Source organism: Marmota flaviventris, chromosome 6 (assembly GCF_047511675.1).
Source record: "Marmota flaviventris isolate mMarFla1 chromosome 6, mMarFla1.hap1, whole genome shotgun sequence".
NCBI lineage: Eukaryota > Metazoa > Chordata > Mammalia > Rodentia > Sciuridae > Marmota > Marmota flaviventris.
The window spans coordinates 156496417-156517618 of record NC_092503.1 but is presented as its reverse complement, the minus strand read 5'-3'; the positions used below and the strand labels follow the sequence as shown (position 1 = coordinate 156517618).

At 46.8% G+C, this 21202-nt stretch overlaps 1 protein-coding gene across 8 annotated transcripts in view; it reads left to right on the top strand.

Moving 5' to 3' along the window:
* LOC114102657 (cytidine monophosphate-N-acetylneuraminic acid hydroxylase) overlaps positions 1–21202 on the top strand; it is a 75108-nt gene that overhangs the window by 46145 nt on the left and 7761 nt on the right. For all 8 annotated transcript variants that reach the window (XR_003584556.2, XR_003584555.2, XM_027948128.2 and 5 more), the window contains exons 8-12: positions 323–460; positions 2355–2490; positions 15596–15736; positions 17998–18172; positions 19713–19829. Coding sequence is in view for 6 of the 8 variants with exons in the window: in XM_027948128.2 (XP_027803929.2) it covers positions 323–460; positions 2355–2490; positions 15596–15736; positions 17998–18172; positions 19713–19829 (707 nt within the window). In the remaining 2 variants the exon portion in view is untranslated. The remainder of the gene's footprint in view (positions 1–322; positions 461–2354; positions 2491–15595; positions 15737–17997; positions 18173–19712; positions 19830–21202) is intronic.

Sequence of the window (21202 nt, the reverse complement as noted above, 5' to 3'; positions counted from 1 at the left end):
TTCCTTCTTTGCATCCTTTCGGCTTAATGTCTGGAGAGAGTTGGTTGAGACGGGTGATATATCTGCGACCCAGAGTGGAATCAATCTAATTATCTTCCTGAGACACCAGACTCTACCCAATCAAATGCAGTGATTCACTTGAAAATTTAGAGTATGCTACTGAAGTCTTTATATTTTGCAATTTTCTTCTTTTTTTCCTTGAATGTAACCAATTCTATAGTAAAATAAGTCAGATTGTAGAGCGTACCTAGAAGACTGCTGGCGTGGGAACTCTAGCTGTGCTGTTTGAGATTCCACCTGGACATGTGTTCTCTTTCCACAGGTCACAAGATACTCAACACCGTGGACTGCACCAGACCCAATGGGGGAAGGCTGCCCGTGAACGCTGCTCTGATGATGAGTGATTTTGCTGGAGGAGCATCAGGCTTTCCAATGACCTTCAGCGGTGGAAAATTCACTGGTAATATTTTGTATCAATGAGATACCAAACATCAGGCATGGCCCTTTGCTCAGTGATGTGAGAATAAGTACAAAGATAATGGAGATGTGCTTCCTCCCTGCAAGAAATTTGCAGCCTTCCAGGGAAACCAGACTTACAGCCACATATGTTGCAAACTGATGCTCCCAGCTCAGAATCTGATGATGGTACATGAAAGGGACACCAAGATCAGATGCAGGACAGGGAAGAGCTAAGAGAAAGATTGAACGGGGTTTCTGGAACCCAGCAGAATGGAGAAGGTGTGAGACTGGTGCCCAGGCTTAAATGCCCTTGGAATATGATCCAAAACAGCTCAGGTGGCAAGTCCTGTTGTTCCTGTGTAAACTCAGCAGGGAGGGGCATGGACAGAAGGAGCCCTCTAAATTGTGGGATCCCAGATAGGAGCCCTTTTACTCAGAGCACTGCAAGAACAGAGCATGGCTTAGCATGAGGAAAATGTGTAAGTGGTATGTTTCTTTCATTAGGTATCCTCGACCTCAGCATCTGAGTGCTCACTACTTCTGATTAGTGGATCACCATGTTAGTAACGATCCCTGTCTGACAATGTGGCAGGAAATGCCCTCCTTGCAGAATGAAGTAGCCTCTCCCGCGCCCCTGCTTCCATCTGCAGTCGGCTTCACGGCCTGCAGGATGCGAAATCAGGGAAGACAGGGAGGCTTCTGGCCCTGGGAACTCACAGTGTGCTAGGGAGGCACTCATTCCGGGTTAACCAGCACTGTGCCTGTCTGTGTGAGTGTGTGTGCAGGCATCAGCATCCGGGAGGAGCTGGAGGAGACAGAAATACTATCAGTGCCTGTATCTGGGTTATGGGTAGCTACTGTTTTTCTTTTGTTCTTATCTTTATCAAATGTCATGGCAATAACATAGTAACGGCTCTCTGACCCTTGGCCCTGCACACTCTGGTCCTGCCTAATCCCCAGCTCACTCTCCCGCCCGTCTCCCGAAGCCTGCTGTCTCCCAGCCGCCCTTCCTTCTGTTCCTCACCCTTGGCTTTCCAAATGCCCTCCTGCCAGGGCTTTGCATTGGTTCTTTCCCCTGCCTGGGGTCCTCCTGCCCACAAACGGCGTGACTGCCAACTTTATGTCCAATCTCAATGGCCATTGGTTCCCTGACCACCCTGCCTAAAGACCCTCCTTCCCACCCACTTGCCCCAGACATCCTCTGTCCTCTGGCCCAGTTTTAATTTCTTCCTAGCACCTAACTCTCTGTAAAGACTTTTTTTATTTGCTTCTCTCACTAGAGCAAATGCTCCCGAGAGCAGGCACCTGCCTGGTCCTGTTCACTATTGTATTCCCAGTGCCTACAACCACTTCTAGCCCATAGTAGGTGCACAACAGATATTGATTGAGAGAATGGATTGGTAAATGACAATCTTGTGAAGTAGACATCAGGATTCCGGTTACAGAGGAAGAAGCCTATGTTGAGAAAATAGATAGTTTAACCCAATATTGCACAACCAGTGTATGGTGGGGCAGGACCTTGATCCTAAATCTGATTCAGCATTTATACTCTTAATTGCTTGCATTGTAAAGTCATGATAAATAGGCTTTATAATACTTTTATTATACTTTTATAATACACTAAAAGTATGGTAATAATCATTTATGTGTTAGTAAAGTTAGAATTAAGTGCCTTTAAAATGTGCTCACACGCAAGGTGTGACTATACATGCTGACCTATGTATTTAGCTAGGGATCCCAAAATTACCCCTATCAAGGAGAAGACCCAGTGCCTCAAAGCTTTATTCTGCTCTAGTTGTCAATCTTCCTTCTGAACAAGCTCCAGCTTACCAGAGCATCCACTTTTCTGTGGTTTCTGAACAGAGGAGACTCTAACCCAAATACTGTCATTGCAGAGGAGTGGAAAGCCCAGTTCATTAAGACAGAGAGGAAGAAGCTCCTGAACTACAAGGCTCAGCTGGTGAAGGACCTGCAGCCCCGAATCTATTGTCCCTTCGCTGGGTATTTTGTGGAGTCCCACCCATCAGACAAGTATGGCTGGACACTTCGAACGGTTTTTACACACAAGTTCACGCATGCTGGAGGGGGTGACTGTGCTGGAATGCAATGGGAAGGGGAGAGAGGAGGGGAGGGGAGGCGCCCTGAGCTGGTTAAACAGCTGCCAGAGAACAGGGAGCACGAGGCAGAAGACACCCAAGTAAGCTCGGAGAGGGACCCTCAGAGATCCCCAAGGGAAGAGCAAGGCATTTATTGAGGGCATGCCAAGAAGTGAACAGGGGGCTGTTAGCCAAGCCATCTAAATTAGCCCCCTGATGACCCTGTGAAGAAGGTGGCATGTGCCTGTTCTGCAGATCAGGAGTCTGAACAGAGGCAAGGGACGTGCCCCAGCCACCCTGTTGGAGAGTGGCGCTGAGCAGCACACCCTGGTTTGCCTGGCTCCAGAGCCTTCTCTGTGCCCCCTGCACCTCAGAATAGAATTGTGTCGTGAGGCTACGTTCTCATATCCTGGGATGTGATGTGATTTCTCTTGAGGCAACATGAATTCTTCAAATGTTATGAACATCACCAATTTATGGAAAGATTGAATTTTCCAATCTCGTGCATTTTGCCAAAGCACGTTGGTTAAGTCAGGGAAGACCTACACTGTTGATTGGATTCCTGACGCAAAAGAAATGCTTGGCAAATACTCAGGAATCAAAGACAAAACCAGGCAGTGTGGTTACATTTTCTCATCATGGAACAGCTTGATTTGAAGGTGTGGTGAGAGGCAAGGCTTCTTTGTGACTGGTTCTGTAAGGATGGTGCTAGTTTCCTAGGGCTGCTGTTTAAAACTTGCCACGTACTGTAGGGCAGCTTAGGACACCACCAGCAAGTGGTCTCACGGATATAGAGCTGAGACTCTGAAGTCCAGGTGCGGTGGTCAGGCCTCTGCGGTTGCTGGGGAGGAGCTGCCCCAGGCTTCCCCACGCTGTCTGCAGGTGGCCTTGCCTGCACATATCTGTGCTATCAGGGCACCAGTTGTGCTGGGTCAAGGTCCACTCATGGCCTCAGCTTACCTTGACCACCTCTGTGGAGTTTCTACCTCTCTGGAAGGGTCACTTCTGAGGGACTGGGGGTTAGCACACCAACGAATCTGTTTGGAGGGGAACCTAATTCAACCCATAATGAGTTTTTGTGTTAAAATGGAAACGTTTCATGACACAAATCAATATTATAGCTGTACATATTTTTCTAAATTAAATATGCAGATAGTTTTATTTTAATTGGACAACATTACAGTTCACTGAAAAATTGCAAGTAGAATTTGAAGAATGTTATGTTGTATTTAGAGTTGCTTAATGATTTATGAATGATTTATGAAGTCAGTATTAATATTAACAAGTTGCTACAAAAGTTTGTGAACTCCCTAAACTTGGATAGATATATTTGGTGGTGTTGTTCTTTATACTGGGGATTGAGCCCAGGGATACTCTACCACTGATCTCCATCACTTTCCTTTTTATTTTTTGAGACCATGTCTTACTGAATTACTGAGACTGGCCTCAAACTTGCAATCCTCCTGCCCTGGCCTCCCGAGTTGCTGGGATTACAGGTGTATGCCAGCGTGTCCAGCAGATAGACACAGTTTTGAAGCTAGACATGCTTTTTCTTCAAAATCAAATTAATTCTTCTAAAAAACAAGCCAGTTTTGTCAATCTAGGTTGGAATTACATAAAGATGAATTTTTGATGGTTAATTCTGTTATTAGAAAAATTTAAGTTTATAACAACTTGAGCATGTGATTCTACTTTTTAAATTATAAATTTTATTAAATATGAATACAGATAAAGTTTTTCTGATGAAAATTTAGTACCTGAACCGAGATATAAGTTTGAAATACACATTGGATTCCAAAGACTTGGTATTGGAAAAAAGAATGTCCAAAATCTCATTAAAAGTTTGAACTATTTTTTAATTGACAGATAAAATCATATATATTTATCATGTAATGATGTCTCAGGCTGTTTATATACATGCAGAATGACAGTCTAGCTGGTTGGCTTGAAATGCCTCACACTGTCATCCTTCCTGTGTCGAGAACACTTCCCTTCCATTCTCTCAGTGTCCTCGATAGTTCTTCCAGAACGTGGTCATTGTGGATAATGAGCCATGCTGGGTGGCAGAGTTTCCTGGATAGCTGGAGTTTGTTTCTCTAGATATGGAAATTTTTGATTTTGGTAGAATCATCTTCTTGGAAAGCGCCTTAGGCCAAAATGTGTCTCTTCTTAACTTTTTTGCATTATCATCACCTCAGGGTTTTAGGATCTGCTGTGACAGTCTGCTGTCCCCAAGATCCACGGAAGCTACTGTAGCAGAACACTGTCCACGGGGTGTTTGCCCCAGCATCAGCAGCCCCAGGCAGAGAGACGCTAAGTGTCCTTCTCGTGGTCTTGCCAAGAAGTTGTCATTCTTCCTGCTGGGACAAATCCCTGCACCTCCCCATTCTGCTTTTGGATCTGCTGCTTCTGACCACCTGATTAGTCAGGAGTCAGAAGGAGGCTCAGCGTCACTGCCTTGCATCACATTAGGTGCGAGTGCTACGAGCAGGGCCCTGGCAGCTCTCAGTGAGGGACCGTGGAAGCTTGGTTGGTTCATGGGTTGTGGAGTGAGTTTGTAAATAGGAACTCAGCTCATGGCTTTCACCTGTGAGAACTGTAAAGAAATCCTTTGCTTTTATTTATTTTTTTTTAATTTTTTATTGTGGGTTGTTCAAAACATTACAAATTTCTTGACATATCATATTCCACACTTTGATTCAAGTGGGTTATGAACTCCCACCTTCACCCCATACACAGATTGCAGAATCACATCAGTTACACATCCATTGATTTACATATTGCCATACTAGTGTCTGTTGTGCTCCGCTGCCTTTCCCATCCTCCACCCTCCCCCCTCCCCACCTCTCCCCTCCCCTCCCCTCCTCTCTCTCTACCCCCTCCACTGTATAACCCTGAGGGTCTCCTTCCATTACCATGCAATTTCCCTTCTCTCTCCCTTTCCCTCCCACCTCTCATCCCTGTTAAATGTTAATCTTCTTCTCCTGCTCTTCGTCCCTACTCTGATCTTAGTTACTCTCCTTATATCAAAGAAGACATTTGGCATTTGTTTTTTAGGGATTGGCTAGCTTCACTTAGCATAATCTGCTCTAATGCCATCCATTTCCCTGTAAATTCTATGATTTTGTCATTTTTTTAATGCAGAGTAATACTCCATTGTGTATAAATGCCACACTTTTTTTATCCATTCGTCTATTGAAGGGCATCTAGGTTGGTTCCACAGTCTTGCTATTGTGAACTGTGCTGCTATGAACATCGATGTAGCAGTGTCCCTGTAGCATGCTCTTTTTAGGTCTTTAGGGAATAGACCAAGAAGGGGAATAGCTGGGTCAAATGGTGGCTCCATTCCCAGCTTTCCAAGAAATCTCCATACTGCTTTCCAAATTGGCTGCACCAATCTGCAGTCCCACCAGCAATGTACAAGTGTACCCTTTTCCCCACATCCTCGCCAGCACTTGTTGTTGTTTGACTTCCTAATGGCTGCCAATCTTACTGGAGTGAGATGGTATCTTAGGGTGGTTTTGATTTGCATTTCTCTGACTGCTAGAGATGGTGAGCATTTTTTCATGTACTTGTTGATTGACTGTATGTCCTCCTCTGAGAAGTGTCTGTTCAGGTCCTTGGCCCATTTGTTGATTGGGTTGTTTGTTCTCTTATTGTCTAATTTTTTGAGTTCTTTGTATACTCTGGATATTTAATTATCCTTAATTGTCTTCTCTATAACCCAGATCCAGTCCCTTGGAACATTATTGCATTTCTAAGTCACGAGATCGGTGGTCCTAGTTTCTATTTGAAAAAAAAAATCATATATACTCTTTTTCCTAGGCAAACTCCTATGATGAAGTTTGAAAGTTATAAAAAAAAAAATCTTTTGGGATTGTGGATAATCCTGGATGCGAGTTTAAGGAGTGTGCTCCCACTGAAACCTGTTCAATCTCAAAAATATGTCAAGAGCAGTTTTCCCTTGGAAACTGCCGTAAAGAAGGGGTGAAATTTAAGAGCTCTGTGTCACACAGGCGACAGTCTCTGTGCAGCTTAGCTGTGAGGGATTCAAGTGGAGGAGGCACGGCAGGACTAGCAGAGGGAGCAACAAGAGACGCGGGGGGGGGGGGGAACCTCGGGGTGCGGGATGCAGGCTCAGCATGTGTTTCCCAGACGCTCGAAGGTGCTGGCCCGGGACACTGGGTGAGGCTCTCCAGTTTCCTAAGGGAACCAGGAGTCCTCTGTAGTTAAGTGTGTCTCTCGCTCAACTCAATGTGGAGTTAAATGGCAGTCAGTTGACAAAAATAAGTTTTCAATTCCCCTTGGAAAAGATGACATAGCTATGGTCCAAAGACATCTTCTGAGCAGAGGGGCCAGCCCAGTGACCCGCCAGTGGGGCGTGGATGCTGATCATGTGGATGTCAGGAAGAGTTGATGGGATCCTGGAGGGAGGTTCCCAAGCCTCAGTCCTGGAGTTGTAGGAATCTGGAGAGGGCAGGAGGTCCGGGGGTGGCGAGGGCAGGTGGCTGGGGTGGCTCAGGGAGGCAGACTTTAACCAGCTGGCACAAAATGACTTCAAATGTCGACTTCTGCAGTGCCTGCCAGCTGGATATCGATTCTGTCCTTAAGGCTTCAGAAAGGGGTTCAGGAGAGACCCTAGAGCCACTCACAGCTGCCACATCACAAAGCATGGGGACTAAGGAGAGAGATGGAAGACAAGTGTGAGGTGCTCGGCAGAGTGCAGGTCATAGGTCTGCAAAGAGGGGAGGCCAGAATTGGGATCTGCACTGCATTCCACCTGGGTCTGTATTCTCCTGCTTACTAACAGTGGGACCAACTTGATTCCATTTTCTGTGAGCATAAGAATGATTTTAAAGGGTTATTTTGGGGGCTGGGATTGTGGCTCAGTGGCAGAGAGCTTGCCTTGCACACGTGAGGTGCTGGTTTCAATTCTCAGCACCACATAAAAATAAATAAACAAAATAAAGATACAGTGTCCACCTGTAACCAAAAAAAAAAAAATTAAAAAAAAAAGGTTATTTTGAGAATGATAAGGTCATGAATGTGCGCTGCCTTGCCTGGCACATGGAAGGTTCTCTAAAAACATCATTTTCTACAGCCTTCCTTTCTTTCCCTCTCTTGATTGTGTACTTAATAGTTCAGAGCAAAGGATTGAATGCAGGTTTTCTGAAAGCCAGTTCTGAGATGGAGAAATGACGTTGAGCATTTCAGCTTGGCAGAGGGATGGTCACCAGGAGAGGCAGCAGGCACTGGATGAGACCCCCAGGTCTCCCGTCCCTCTGCCCTGCAACCGAGCAGGGCAAACAGGTGTTCGTTTCTGCCAAGGCAAACAGCTCACACCACCTGGTCTCCGTCACCGAGGGCAACCATACAGAGGCATGGAGCAGGCCCCTGAGGACTCTGAACAGCAGGTGGTAGCAGGCAGATCTGGGGAGGAAGTGAGAATTTGAAGTACCAATGAATCAGCCGTAATTCCCCCATTTTAAAAGAGCACCGTGTCTCCCAGCTGTATTCAAGGACAGCCTGAATCTGGCACCACGCCCTGGTGGGAACTGAAAGGTAGGGAAGTCTTCTGGGTGTGGGGGTTTGTTTTTTCCATCTTCTCCCGTCCATTCCCAGGCAATCAACCCAGCAGCATTGGCAGGAGCGCCTGCAGTCATCGTGCAGGTACCTGAAACTGCAAGGGCAGGGAGCCCTTCTCTCAGTTCAGGTAATTTTGGCTCCAAGAGGGGGAGAGATGCCTGTTGCTGTTTTTCTCTCTCTAACCTCTCACCAACTGATCCCAGAAGCAGGTGTGGTTTTTAGAAAGACTTGGGAGGTAACCAAGTTAAAATGGAATCATTAGGGTGGGCCCCAATACAGTTAGCTAGTGTCCTCATAATGGAAAAATCTGGACAGAGAAACACATATGAAGGGCAGATGATGTGAAGAAACAGGGAGAAGCTGTCTAAAAGGAGATGCGGGAAGCAGGTCTTTCTCTCACAGCTAGCACCATTTCATTTCTAGCCTCCAGAACTATGATACAGAACTTTTCTGTTTGTTTGAATTTGTTTTTAAGCATCACCGTCTGTGGTACTTTGTTATGACAATTCACACAGTAGATGTGATACATGTGATAATTAAAATACTGCATCAAGGGTCCTGTATCACATCTCCATCCAGCGCCAATTGGTAAAATGTAGATGCTAAGTAGACTGTGGAAAGTTAAATATGAATGTTTAATCCCCAGAGCAGCAACTATAAAAGCTACACCACAAGATACAGTAAAAACACATAATAGGCAGACTAAATAGAATACCAAAAAATATGTAAATAACAGAAAAGAAGGAAAGGGGAAACAGAAGAATGAAGAACAAAGAAAATAGAAAGCAAGTTAAAAAAAAAATGGTAGACATAAACCCCCAAATAGCAATAATTACATTAAATAAAAGGATTTACAGACATGGGAGTGATGCCCTTGGGGGTGTTCTAGAGAAGCCCTGCCACAAATAGAGTAACACCTAGTGACCCCACTCAGCACCACGCAGAACAAAAATCCATCTGATGACCAGTGAAATGTTGAGATAGGATAAAGTGTTTCTTTTTAAAAATTTGCCCCCAAAATTGGATATTGTAATATTGGATATTGAAAAATTGTAATAATGGATAAAAGAACAAGACCCAGCCCCATGCTCTCTATAAGGAACCCATTTTAAACATAGCAAAGTAGGTGAGTTAAAGTGAAATGATGGGGAAGTTACACCATGTCAACCCTGATCCACAGGAAGCTGGATTGCTAGCATCAGAAGATTCAGCCTCCAGAGAAGAAAAGCACCAGGCGTTCGAGGGACACAGCGAGGGTCAATGCACCAAAGGTGCATCCTCTAGAGAGCTGTGACAGGCATAAACGTGCTTGTGCTGAAAAGCAGAACTTCAAGTACATGAAACAAAACTGGTAGAACTGAGTACAGAGGTGGAAACCCACAATTACTACTAGACGTCAACATTCTTTTCTTAGTTATTGTTAGAACAAGAAACAGGAAATCACAGGGACATAGAAAACTGGATCTGATTGACAATTATGAAGAACTCACTCCAAAAGAGCAGAAGACGCATACTTTTCAAGGATATATATTCGCCAAGAGAATCCATCTCATGGGCCATAAAATAAACCTTAACCAAGTATAATGTATGCTCTCTAATCATTTTGGAACCACACTGGAAATCAAGAGAAGGCCACTGGGGAATCTCCAAACACTTGAAAATTAAACAACTTCTAAGTAAATCCATGGACCAAAGAGTCAGTCTGATAGGAAGCTACAAAACATTTTGATGTGAAAAAAATAAGAAAAAAAATATTTGTGGGATACACACCAGGGGCAGATTCATGCCACCTGCCATCCCAGCTACTCCAGAGTCAGAGGCAGGAGGATGACTGGAGCCCAGGATCCAAGGTCAGCCCAGGCAACAGAGTGAGACCTGTCTCAATCAATCAATCAGTCAGTCAGTCAATAAAGACATGTGACATACAGATAAAGTAGTGTTCACAGAGAAATTTACAGCCTTAAATATTTACATTCTAAAAGAGGAAAAGTATCAAGTCAACAATCTAAGCTTTTACCTTCTAAAAGAAGAGCAAAATAAACTCAAAGCCATAAAAAAGGAGATGATAAATGTAAGAGCAGATGTCAATGAAATTAAATACAGAAAAACAATGAAACTTAAGCCGGATTCTTTGGAAAGGTGAGTAAGACAATAAACTTCTAGTTCAACTGACCAGGAAAACAAGAAGAGGTGACTGTGAGAGCGGAGATCTCCACGACCCCAGAGCCGTGAAAATACTGATAAATACCATGAGTGCCTCTGTCCACCAATGCAAGAGCTGGGGGGAAATAGGCAAATCCCTTAAAAGCCATGAACCTCCAAATCTCCAACAAGAAGCAGTCTGTATCTACTAGATAAAGTAATTATTTTAAACATTCCCAAACTGGAAACTTCACACCAACATTGTATGTTGCAAATTCTGACCACCTTTTTTATTTTTTTTAAATGGTACTGAGGATTGAACTCAGGGGCACTCAACCACTGAGCCACATCCCCAGCCCTATTTTTGTATTTTATTTAGAGACAGGGTCTCACTGAGTTGCTTAGCACCTCACAGTTGCTGAGGCTGGCTTTGAACTCACAGTTCTCCTGTCTCGGCCTCCCAAGCCGCTGGGATTATAGGTGTGCACCACCGTGTCCAGCTCTAACCAACTTTTGAGCATAAAATAACACTGATTTAAAAAACTAGTAGTAGTTATGTAGTTATCCATGGTATTGGGGTTTATTTTGGCAATTATACAAGCATGGGATATAATTTGCCCTAAATCATCAGTCCCCAGTACTTCCCCTTTCCCTCCCCCTGTTCCCTCTCCTCTATTCTGTGGGTCTGTCTTCTATTTATTTATAGTTTTTATAAGTGTGGAACTCACTGTGGTATGTTCATGTATGTACAAAAGATAGTTTGAGGCAATTTCATTCTGCCATTTCTCCCTTTCCCGTCCCTTCTCACTCCTCCTCAATTCCCACTGGTCTCTCTTTTCTTTTCATAGGATTGGTTCCCCTTTCCTGCTTTTTTTCTTTCTGGCTTCCACACAGGAGAGAGACATTCAACCTCTGACTTTCTGGGTCTGGCCTATTTCACTTGGCATGATATTCTCCAGTTTCATCCATTTACGCCATAATCTCATTCTTTTTTATGGTTGTGTAGAACTCCATTGTGTCTACATTCCACATTTTCTTTATCCGTTTGTCTGTTGGAGAGCACCTGGGTTGGTTCCATTACTTGGCTATTGTGAATTGCACAGCTAAACACATTGATGTGTAATTGCCATTCTGATTGGAGTGAGAAGAAATCTTGCTATAGTTTTTGATTTGTAGGATATTGTGTGGGTATAGACAGTCTCAGAAAAGGCAACGAAACTAGACTAGTCAAAACAATTCTGTCAACACAAAACTAAGCTGGAGGATGCATGCCATCCAATTCTAGGATAAACTGTAAAGCTATGGAAATCAAGATCAGGTGGTGTTGGTGACGGGCTAGACACACACAGAACAGGACAGAGCAGGGAATCCAGAAATGATCCACAAAGCACGGCCAACTGATTCTGACAAAGGTACAATTTGGGGAAATACAGATGCAAAAAAAGCAATCTCTTGGAGAAAGGAAAGTCTTTAATAAATGTTATTTGAGCAATTTCACAAGGATCTGCAAAGAGAACCTCTAAACCTCACACCATATATACAAAAAGTAGAGATGAATCATAGGCATGTATGTAAATTTTATAAAACTGTAAGACTTGTAGAAGAAAATCTTTATGACCATGAGTTAGATACTTCTTAGATATGACATTGAAAGCATGACAAAAAAATTAACAGAACATTATAAAAATTAATAAATCTTGATGTATAAAGGAAACTCAAAAGAACAGAAAGGCCAACTACAGACAGAATATATTACCAAACTAGTGTTCACAGTACATGATACATTCTTAATACTCAGCAGTAAGACCACAACTTCAAATAATAATTTTTAAAAATAAGAAGTAAGAAAGTAAAAAATGGGCAAAATGTTTTAGCAGACACTTTACCAAAGAGGATCTATGGATGGTAAATTAGCTATGAAAAGATGCTCACAGGCACCAACCATCAGGGAAGGCAAGTCAACACCACAGTGCCCCTGACTATTAGAATTAATAGCCTTCTGGAAAATCCACAATGCCAAGTCCTGGCAAGGACACAGAGTGACAGGAACACACACTTACCACTGTTAGCAAGCTGGAAAAGGGGTTAGCAGCTTCTTTAAAGGTAACCTTGCATCACGATCTAGGAATTCCACCCCCGGGTATTTACTCTAAAGCTATTTAATCTTTATTTACCAAATGCTATGCAAAAACATGAATAGCAGCTTTATTCCTAGTCAACACATTGTCCCAGCTGACCTTCAGCAGGTGGGTGGGTCAACATGCAGGGGCTTCAGTCAGTGTAAGAGCAACCTCTGTGTACAGGGCACAGGTGCCTCTTGGGCACCACGGATGGCAGAAGCCAGTCTCCAAAGGTTGCCCTCCACTTGACTCTGTTCATACAACATCCTGGAAAGGGCAAAGCCAGGGGTTGGAGAACAGGCTGTGCACAGGAGTTAGGGCTTGGGGCATCTGATTACAGAGGGAAGCTCAAGGAGAACTGTGCGTTGAAGCCATAGGAGTGAGCCCCACCCCCCGGCCCCATTCAAATAACTGCCTCTCAGGAAACATGGAAATTAAAGAGCAAAAAAGATGAACAGTTCCTAAGGAGGCCTCCCATTAAGCCATGGTAGGTGAAGCTAATATACTTAAATCATATCTGTGAGGCCATAAGTTGGTATTTGCACATTTTATGGAATTCACAATCTCTCGTAGAAACAACAGAAGATATCTACCCATTGAGTAGGATTTGGAGCATAGTTTTATTATTTGAAATGCTACATAAAACTGTATAGATGTTTGAACTTTGCTTTTATGATCCCATTGATTAGAGTTTATGGGATCCTGAGTGAACTCATGACTCAGGCCCTCACAGAGTGACTTTATGAGCAGCTACCACCTGCTTCACAAAATCCACTTTGAGATGGGTTTCCCGTCCAGGGAGAGGCTGCCACGTGCTGGCGAGAGGTTCGCCCCCTTGCTGCAGAGCCACGCCTCTCTGCTTATCTGACTTTACTGCTGTCAGGAAACCCTTTGCAGCCTGTTTCATGACCACCTTCAGGTAAGGCTGCCTCCGGCTTCCTGGCCCCTGGAGGCCACAGACAGCGCAGTAAGAGCCGCGGGCTGCGTGCAGTCCAGGTTCCGCACCACTCGTTGGGACCAGTGCTCTGCCCACTTCAGACTTCATCTGTCTCATCCTTAAAGCACGACTCGCCACTTCGAAGCCAGTTAGCTACATGTGCGGTCACTCCGTGTGGCCTTTTCTGGTGTGTCCCCTTCCTTTAGCCTTCCCGTGGACATCACTGAGCTGCCCCACACCTTCCTGACGTTCTTCAGTAGGATTGGCCTAAGGTTAAAAGATGATTTTTTTTTTTTTTTACCATATTCACACTTTTGCTGAAAAAAAAACTTTTTAAAAAAATATTTATTTTTTAGTTGTATGGACACAATACCTGTATTTTATTGATTTTTATGTGGTGCTGAGGATCGAACCCAGGGCCTCACAAGAGCTATACAAGCGCTCTACTGCTGAGCCACAACCCCAGCCCCCCAAAATGATTTATTTTATCAATGCTGTCCCTCAGTCATGTATCACTTATCTTATTTTATGTTTTTTTTAATTGCTTTTTTTTTGGGGGGGGTGATACTAGTGATTAAATCCTGGTACCCTTAACCACTGAGCTGTAGTCCCAACCCTTTTTTAAATTTTTATTTTGAAACAGGGTCTAAGTTGGTTAGGGACTTCCTAAATTGCTGAGGTTAGCCATCAACTCACAATTGTCCTGCCTCAGCTGCCCCCAGGTCACTGGGACTACAGGTGTGCACACCGTGCCCAGCACTTTCCATGTAGTGAGCAGGACTGTGCTAGGCGCTGGGGACTAGAGGTCAGTGACCGTCCCCAGTTATGGTTTACTGGAAGAGAGACACTTGAATACAGTGTGATGAATGTTCTGATGGCCAAGGGCACACAGGTGGTGGTGAGCAAAGGACTCCTGGGTGGTCACAGACCAGCAAGGTGAACAGGTGTGGACAGGAGGCTGCAGCCAGCAGGGAGAATAGAGGTCTGTGAGGGGCAGGGGAAGGGCATGTCTGGGACTGCACCCTGGAGGGGTGGGGAGCCAACAGGGCATCCAGTGAGGAGCAGGGACACAACTAGACGCCAGGTTGCATGTCTGTATGGTGGAGAGGACAGGAGGGCTGATCCTGTGACGAGGGACGGGGACAGGGATGAGAACTCAGAGGGAAGAAATGTGATGAGGGATTGCAGGGACTTGGAGAGGAGGGAGGGGGTTGACATGCTACCCAGAGGCTGCCTTTGGAGGCGACTGAAAGCAAGTCTGTATGTGAGCAGCTGGCGGACGTCACCCTCAGCACCACCGTGCCCTTCAGAGCTCGGCCTCTAGACGTGGATTTCGTCATGGCTCTAGAGAAAGCAAAGCATCGAGAAGTTGTGGAATTTGGTGATGCCACACATGGTGTTTTAGGAAGAGGCTCGAGATGGGACACTGAAGGCAGGGAGTCCAACGGCAGCAAGAGAAAGAGAGAGTGGTGGCCCTGCCTTTAGATGAAGGACCTCAGTCACGGGGGGACATTGATGGGGACCGAAAGGGAAGGGCTTGGACGCCTGTGGGTGCAGAGACGACTTTGCTCCATGTCTGCTCATTGATTCCAAGCTACAAATGCTTCCGTGTGCTTTGTCTGTCTCACCTGAGCATTCCAAGTCCAGGCAGCCACGCCGTAGCACGTAACCGGCTGTCTGCCCACACCACGCCTTGGCCTCCCGTTCTCCCTGCCCCTGCCCCACCAGTTGCCTTCCAGTGTGACACAGAGTTGGAAAAGCTACAGCTCTCGAGAGAGGTCCTGGTTTGGTGTCAGATCTGGGAGCGCTCCCCCCCCCCGCCGGGGTCAGTAGGAGCTGGGTCCAGGATGGATTGTGACTGAGCATGTGTGTGGTCTCAGGACAGGGGTGTTGAGGGTGGGGGGTTCTTAATGGCTTTGAACCAGGGACTTTTCAGACTTGCCTGGAGTTGGGGGCAGCCCCTCCCTGCAGCCGTGCCTGCTGGGGCTGTGTGGGTCCTGGGCTGGACTGCCCACTCAGGTCCCAGCCAGTTTTCTAGACCTGAGGTTCCTTCTGCCTACAGCGAGCAGGGTAGAGGTGGCGCTCTCGGGAGGCATTGTGGAGACAAGCTCTGTCTGTCGCACCTTCCAGTCCAGCCCTCAGGTTTCCGTGGACTGATGGGGGTGGCTGTTAAGAAGCGGGGACTCTGTCACTGTCATAGTCAGACCAGCCTCTGGGAAGAAACCTTCTTACATGGGAATGCCCTTCTTTCTCAGATACATTAAGGAAACAAACATCAAAAATGACCCAACTCAACTCAACAACCTTATCAAGAAAAACTCTGATGTGCTCACGTGGACCCCACGGCCTGGAGCCACCCTTGACCTGGGCAGGATGCTGAAGGACCCAACTGACAGGTTTGTCTTGAATGTTTATGGAAGATGAAAATGCTTTATAAACGTGTTTCAGTACTTTGAGAAAAAAAAGGGCTTCTCTCTCACTCTGGATAGGCTCCTGTCTTGGAGTCTGCTGAGTTGCTTATTAAGCTTCCTATGCCATGAGATCCACATAGCACCTTGAAAACTAGAGCTCTTATTATTTAAGTTAAGTAAACTAATACATATGTTTCAAATCTCAGGGAAAAGAAGACAGTCTGCTTCCAACATTTCATCTTCACCTTACTAAAGGGTGAAGAGTAAGTTATTTTCTGATATGGATCAGCTCAAATTTTGCCGCAGTCCGGCTGCAGCAAAATAACCGGGGAGTGACGAACAACTTGTGTAGGGATTGATACAGCAGGAGTGGGAGCCGTTTATTGCAGGACAGGAGCAGTATTTATACATTCCACACAGCTTATCTAATTAGCATAAACTAGATACATCAGTCAACCAATCAGGAATCTCCACACTTAATGGCTCGCTGGCGTTACTTCACAAACCACTCCCTCTGGCAAAATGCCAGGCGCCATCCAGACTTGTTTACAGACTCTAACAAAATTTATGTTGCTTTATATAAGTAAAAACAACAAACAAGAAAGCCCGTCTTCCCATCAGCGCAGACCCTGCCGACCACCTGGCCCACAGGCAGCTCCTCTGAACAGGCAGTGTGAGTCACACTGAGGTCACAAACAGCAGGGGTCACACTGAGGGCACAAACCTGGACCTAAGTCCTCCCCTTGAGCCAAACATCAGCCCAGGTTTCTTCCCGGCATTAGAAGTGCACTAATCTGGGGGAGGGCCGTGCACCCCTGGCCCGGCCTTGTCACGTCTGCGTGGAGGGTCAGTCAGACATTTTGCCCGTCAGCTGGCTTTCCACCCAAACTAGCTCCCAGTCAACCTTCATGAAGTTTTTAACGTCCAGCTTTCTTCTGCAGCATCTTGGCCTCGGCCGCAATCCCACTGCTCACAGCTCCTCACCTGGCTGCCTGCAGTGACCCTGACTTGTGTGTGCACCTGTCCCCCACCCCCACATCCAGCTCCATGCAGGCATTTTTCAGTCTGCAGGTCCCACACCAGAGGGGGGTTGTAAAATCAGTGTCACCTCCCACAAACGCATCTCCATTAAAGGACAGAATGGGGTGGGATGGAGGAATAGAGCAGAACAGAACAAAATAGCAAAGGCCCGCGGGCACTGCACCTAAGAAGGGTATTACTTCATGAAACCTCTGTTCCCAGAGAGCCCTGGCTCGTGGATTCTGATGTAGAGGCAGCTCTCGCTGGGACTAGAGGCTAAATGTTTGAAAGCTCCTGTCCTCATTGCTGACAAGTGAATCTTTCTCCATTGTAAAACCATTCCTGTTCCTTCCCTGCTTAAAATTTCTTCAAGATGTCCCCAAAGTCCCCAGGACAGAAGTGGCTCTCCTCTTCAGGTCAGGCGTGAGAGGTGGTTATCAGTGGCGCCCAGGCGCTCTCGTCATTCAGCACTGGGCTCGTCATCTCCCCGGAGCCCCAGAGGCATCCTGCTGCAGTCGTTAGCAAACTTGAGTGAACATCAGAGGCCGCAGGGACTTCCAATGCAGCTCCCTGGGTTCCCGGGCAGGTTCCGAATCCATAGATCTGAGGTGGAGCCCAGGAATCTGCATTTGTAGCCTGGTGCCACACCAAGGGCTTCTGGGAAGCCAGAGCCACTGGTGTCGGGTCTCAGTGCTAACACTCAGCATAAGGACACAGAGAGTAAGAGCTTAAGGCCTCCTTTGGAGGGGACAGGAGAGGTGCCTCTGCAGTCTTTGGCATTTAGGGATGTCTTAGGAGGGGGAGGCTGGAATGGGGATGGGGAGAGGAGGGGAAGGGACAGGGGGCTCCGGCCAGAGGCAGTGGTGGGTGCTGGAGAAGGGGATAATAGCACTGTGCATTTTGTGAGTGTAGGAATTTCAGAGTGATGGACACATGCGTTGATTTAGGAATGATTTATTAAGCGCCTCCGTTCACCAGACCTCACACGGGTACAGGGCATACAGCGGTGGGGAAGTCCCTGCCCTCGGGGGTCTCACGTGCCTGAGTTCAGGGCTGGTGAGAGAAGGAGCAGGAGGCGTGGACAGGACTCCTCAGGGAGGCCCGGCTGGAGGAACCCTGCCCCTGGCTCAGGCGGAACTTCCCAGCAGCCTCAGCCTCTGCTCCGGAGGCCTTTGCCTTCCCCGCCTCGCACTCTCCCCTCACTGTTGTCCCTGTGTGTCTTTAAGCAAGGGCATCGCGGAGCCTCCAGAAGGGACCAAGATCTACAAGGATTCCTGGGACTTCCAGCCGTACCTGGACACCCTGCATGCCGCTGTAGGCGACGAGATCTTTCTGCACCCATCCTGGATAAAAGAATACTTCACCTGGGCTGGATTTAAGAATTATAACCTGGTGGTCAGGGTATGCCTCACTGTTGCTCCCTCGCATGGTGGGGATACACGGAGTCCCCTCTGTCTACCAATCTGTCTGTCAGTGAGCGTCATCACGTCCTGCCGCCCGCCTGGCAGAGAACAGATCTGGCATTGTGAAAAACATCCCCTCCTTGTGCAGTGGGGACTGCTCTGAAGTCCAGCGCAGTTTTATTTGGAGGCATCCGTTCTCTCCTATCACTGTGGGCTGCCAACGTCTGTGTCTGTCTGTGGGTGTCTCATTTTGGTCTCGGTGTTTGGCATGGCAGGGATGAGTACTCAAACAGGGGGGGCGAGGAGGTGGGAGCCACCCAGAGGGTGGAGACAAGGGAGACAGAGCAGGTAATTCGTACCCACAGATGTGCTGAGGACAGAAGGCACCAAGAGTCGGGCTAGGTCAGGACACACCCCGGCCACAGCAGTGCACAGGGCAACCAGACAAGAGCTCAGGTTAAAACCCGACGGCAGAGCTGGAGGTGTACGCGAAGGCAAATCAGCTACCAGCAGACAGGGTGCAGGGAAAGGGGCCTGAAATGGGCATCAGGACTGCCAGGTCAGCGAGCAGCCAGCCAAGGCCACGAAGTGGGGCAAAGGCTAGGGATGGCACCAGGAATGCACAAACCTCAGGCCCTAGAGACAAGTGTCGGTCACCCTCAGGGAGACAGCTGTTCCCCAGATTACCTATCAATCCCTGAACGTTAATGCCACGCAGCACCCTGCTCAAAAACCGTGACTCCCCAAAACCTCCCTGGGGGTCATTGCCCGTCTGTGACAACGTTTTTGTTGGTCAGTAGTGAAAAAAGTAAAGATGTGGTTATGCATGTTGGTACAGAGATATCACCTCTTTTCCTGGGATGAATTATTAGTGTCCAAGATTGTTTTTGAGGCACTGCCATCTTCCTTGAGTGACATACAAGGACAGCAGATGTCAGACTTTTTTCCCAAGTCATCACTTGGCAAAATAAAATGTTGTTACCTGGGTTAGCTCCCAGATGTTTTTAGGAAACTGTCTTTGAAATCTGAAGACCTGGGAGCTGGGGTTATGGCTCAGCAGCAGAGCACTCTCCTAGCACACGAGCAAGGCCCTGGGTTAGATCCTCAGCACCACATAAAAATAAATAAATAAAATAAAGATTAAAAAAAAAAAAGAAATCCAAAGACCTGGGAACCATGGGTCTAAATGATATTTCACTTGGACAATTAGTATGGAAATGAGGGGAAACATTGCAGCTTTCTATGAGACTTGATGCGTGGCTTCCCAGAGACGGACAAGCAGCCCACGTTTTGTTTATCCCTCACCTGGTGTGCTTAAGATCGTGACGGCCTGCTCTGTGAATCGGACTGAAGGTAGTGGTAGCAAGCAGTTCTGCTTGTAGAAGGCTAGGGTTCGAATGTCCTCCAGGCCTGGGGGTCGGAGGGGGACTAACCCAACTGCCAACACACTGCTGTCCTTCAAGGACATCGGGCTCAACATTCTTAGGGTTTGTCAAAGACCTCGACCCCCAGTAGATGTTCCCCTTCCATGTGCACAGATGATCGAGACGGATGAGGACTTCAGCCCCTTTCCTGGAGGGTATGACTACTTGGTGGACTTTCTGGATTTATCCTTTCCTGAAGAAAGACCAAGCCGGGAGCATCCCTATGAGGAGGTAAGCAGCATCGGTGGAGGGGCCTCCTGCCTCCTCCCTCCCTTCCTCCTCCTCCCCTCCCCGCCTTCCTCCCTTCTCCCTTTCTGGTTTTACAATAACTTTAGATTAACCGCGTTTCAGGGACAGCACGCGTATTGCTGACCCCCTACTTTGAGATTGTGTATTTGTCCCAGCTCACAAGCCTCTCTTAGCTCAAGTGCCCCTCTGTCTCTTCCTGAGCCATCTGTGGAGACTGGCTTCCCACCTGCTTCCTTCCAAACACCCTCGGTCTCAGCTGCTGTTAGACCTCGCTTTTCCTCTGTCCAGTGGCGTCTCCTCCCCCAGGTGGACCCACTGGGTGTCACAGTGAAGGAAGTCAACATAAACCCATGTGTGAGTGTGTTGTCACACTCCAGTTCTGAGCAGACCCCTCAGCAGCACGGGGTCAAGGAGAGAGCCAAGGCTTGGGAGATGGTCAAGCTTGGGACTGGTGCCCAGCCCTGCTGGTCATGGTCTCTGGTTCTGAGGCTTAAGCAAGTTCTTTCACCTGCCACCTTGGCTTTTCCCTTCCATGGGGCATGTTCCCACCAGGTGGATGCATTAATCAAATGATATAATATACATGAGCGTGCCTTGCAAAGTAGAATTCTGTATGAGTGTTGGAGTCACTAGGTAAGTTTCAAGGGCATATAGTCTGCCCTTGAGTTTTTTGCAGGTACCATTTAAATGTGTGAAGCCCTGATTGTAACAGAGGTAATCGATGTGCTCTTAAATTACACTCTAGTACATTGGCTTGGATCTTTACATTTCATGAAGTACTTGCTATTGAAGAGAACCTTATGCTGAAACCTCAGTAAAACCCATAATCACCTACCTGACTCACAGGTCTTGGAAAACTGGGGTTTTACATGTAAGAGCCCTGCACAAAGCACCGTATGGATTAGGAATGGGTTTACACTTTTCTTATTTTTATTTTTTTGAGATGGAATATCTTTATGTTGCCAGGCCTTGAACTCCTGGGCTTAAGCAATCCTCCCTCCTCAGCCTCCTGAATAGGAGAGACTGCAAGTGAACAGGACCACGCCTGGCTACGTTTACTCCCATCTTAAGCAAAAGGAATCTTCTCAAGATTTGTTATATAACATTTACCTAGCTTGTTCTATGCCAAGCCCAATTTCACATGTGTTGCAAGTATTAAGTCGCTGAATCCGACAGCCCTAGGTACAGATACTACTCTTGACCCATTCTACGATGTGATACTCAGGAGTGAGATCACTCACCAAGGTCATCATCCAGCGGGTAAATTGTGGTGCAGGGCATTGGGCTCAAGCAGTCAAGCTCCAGAGTGGATCCTTTCAGCCCCTGTGTGGGCACTCATGTCTGGATTGAGAAAA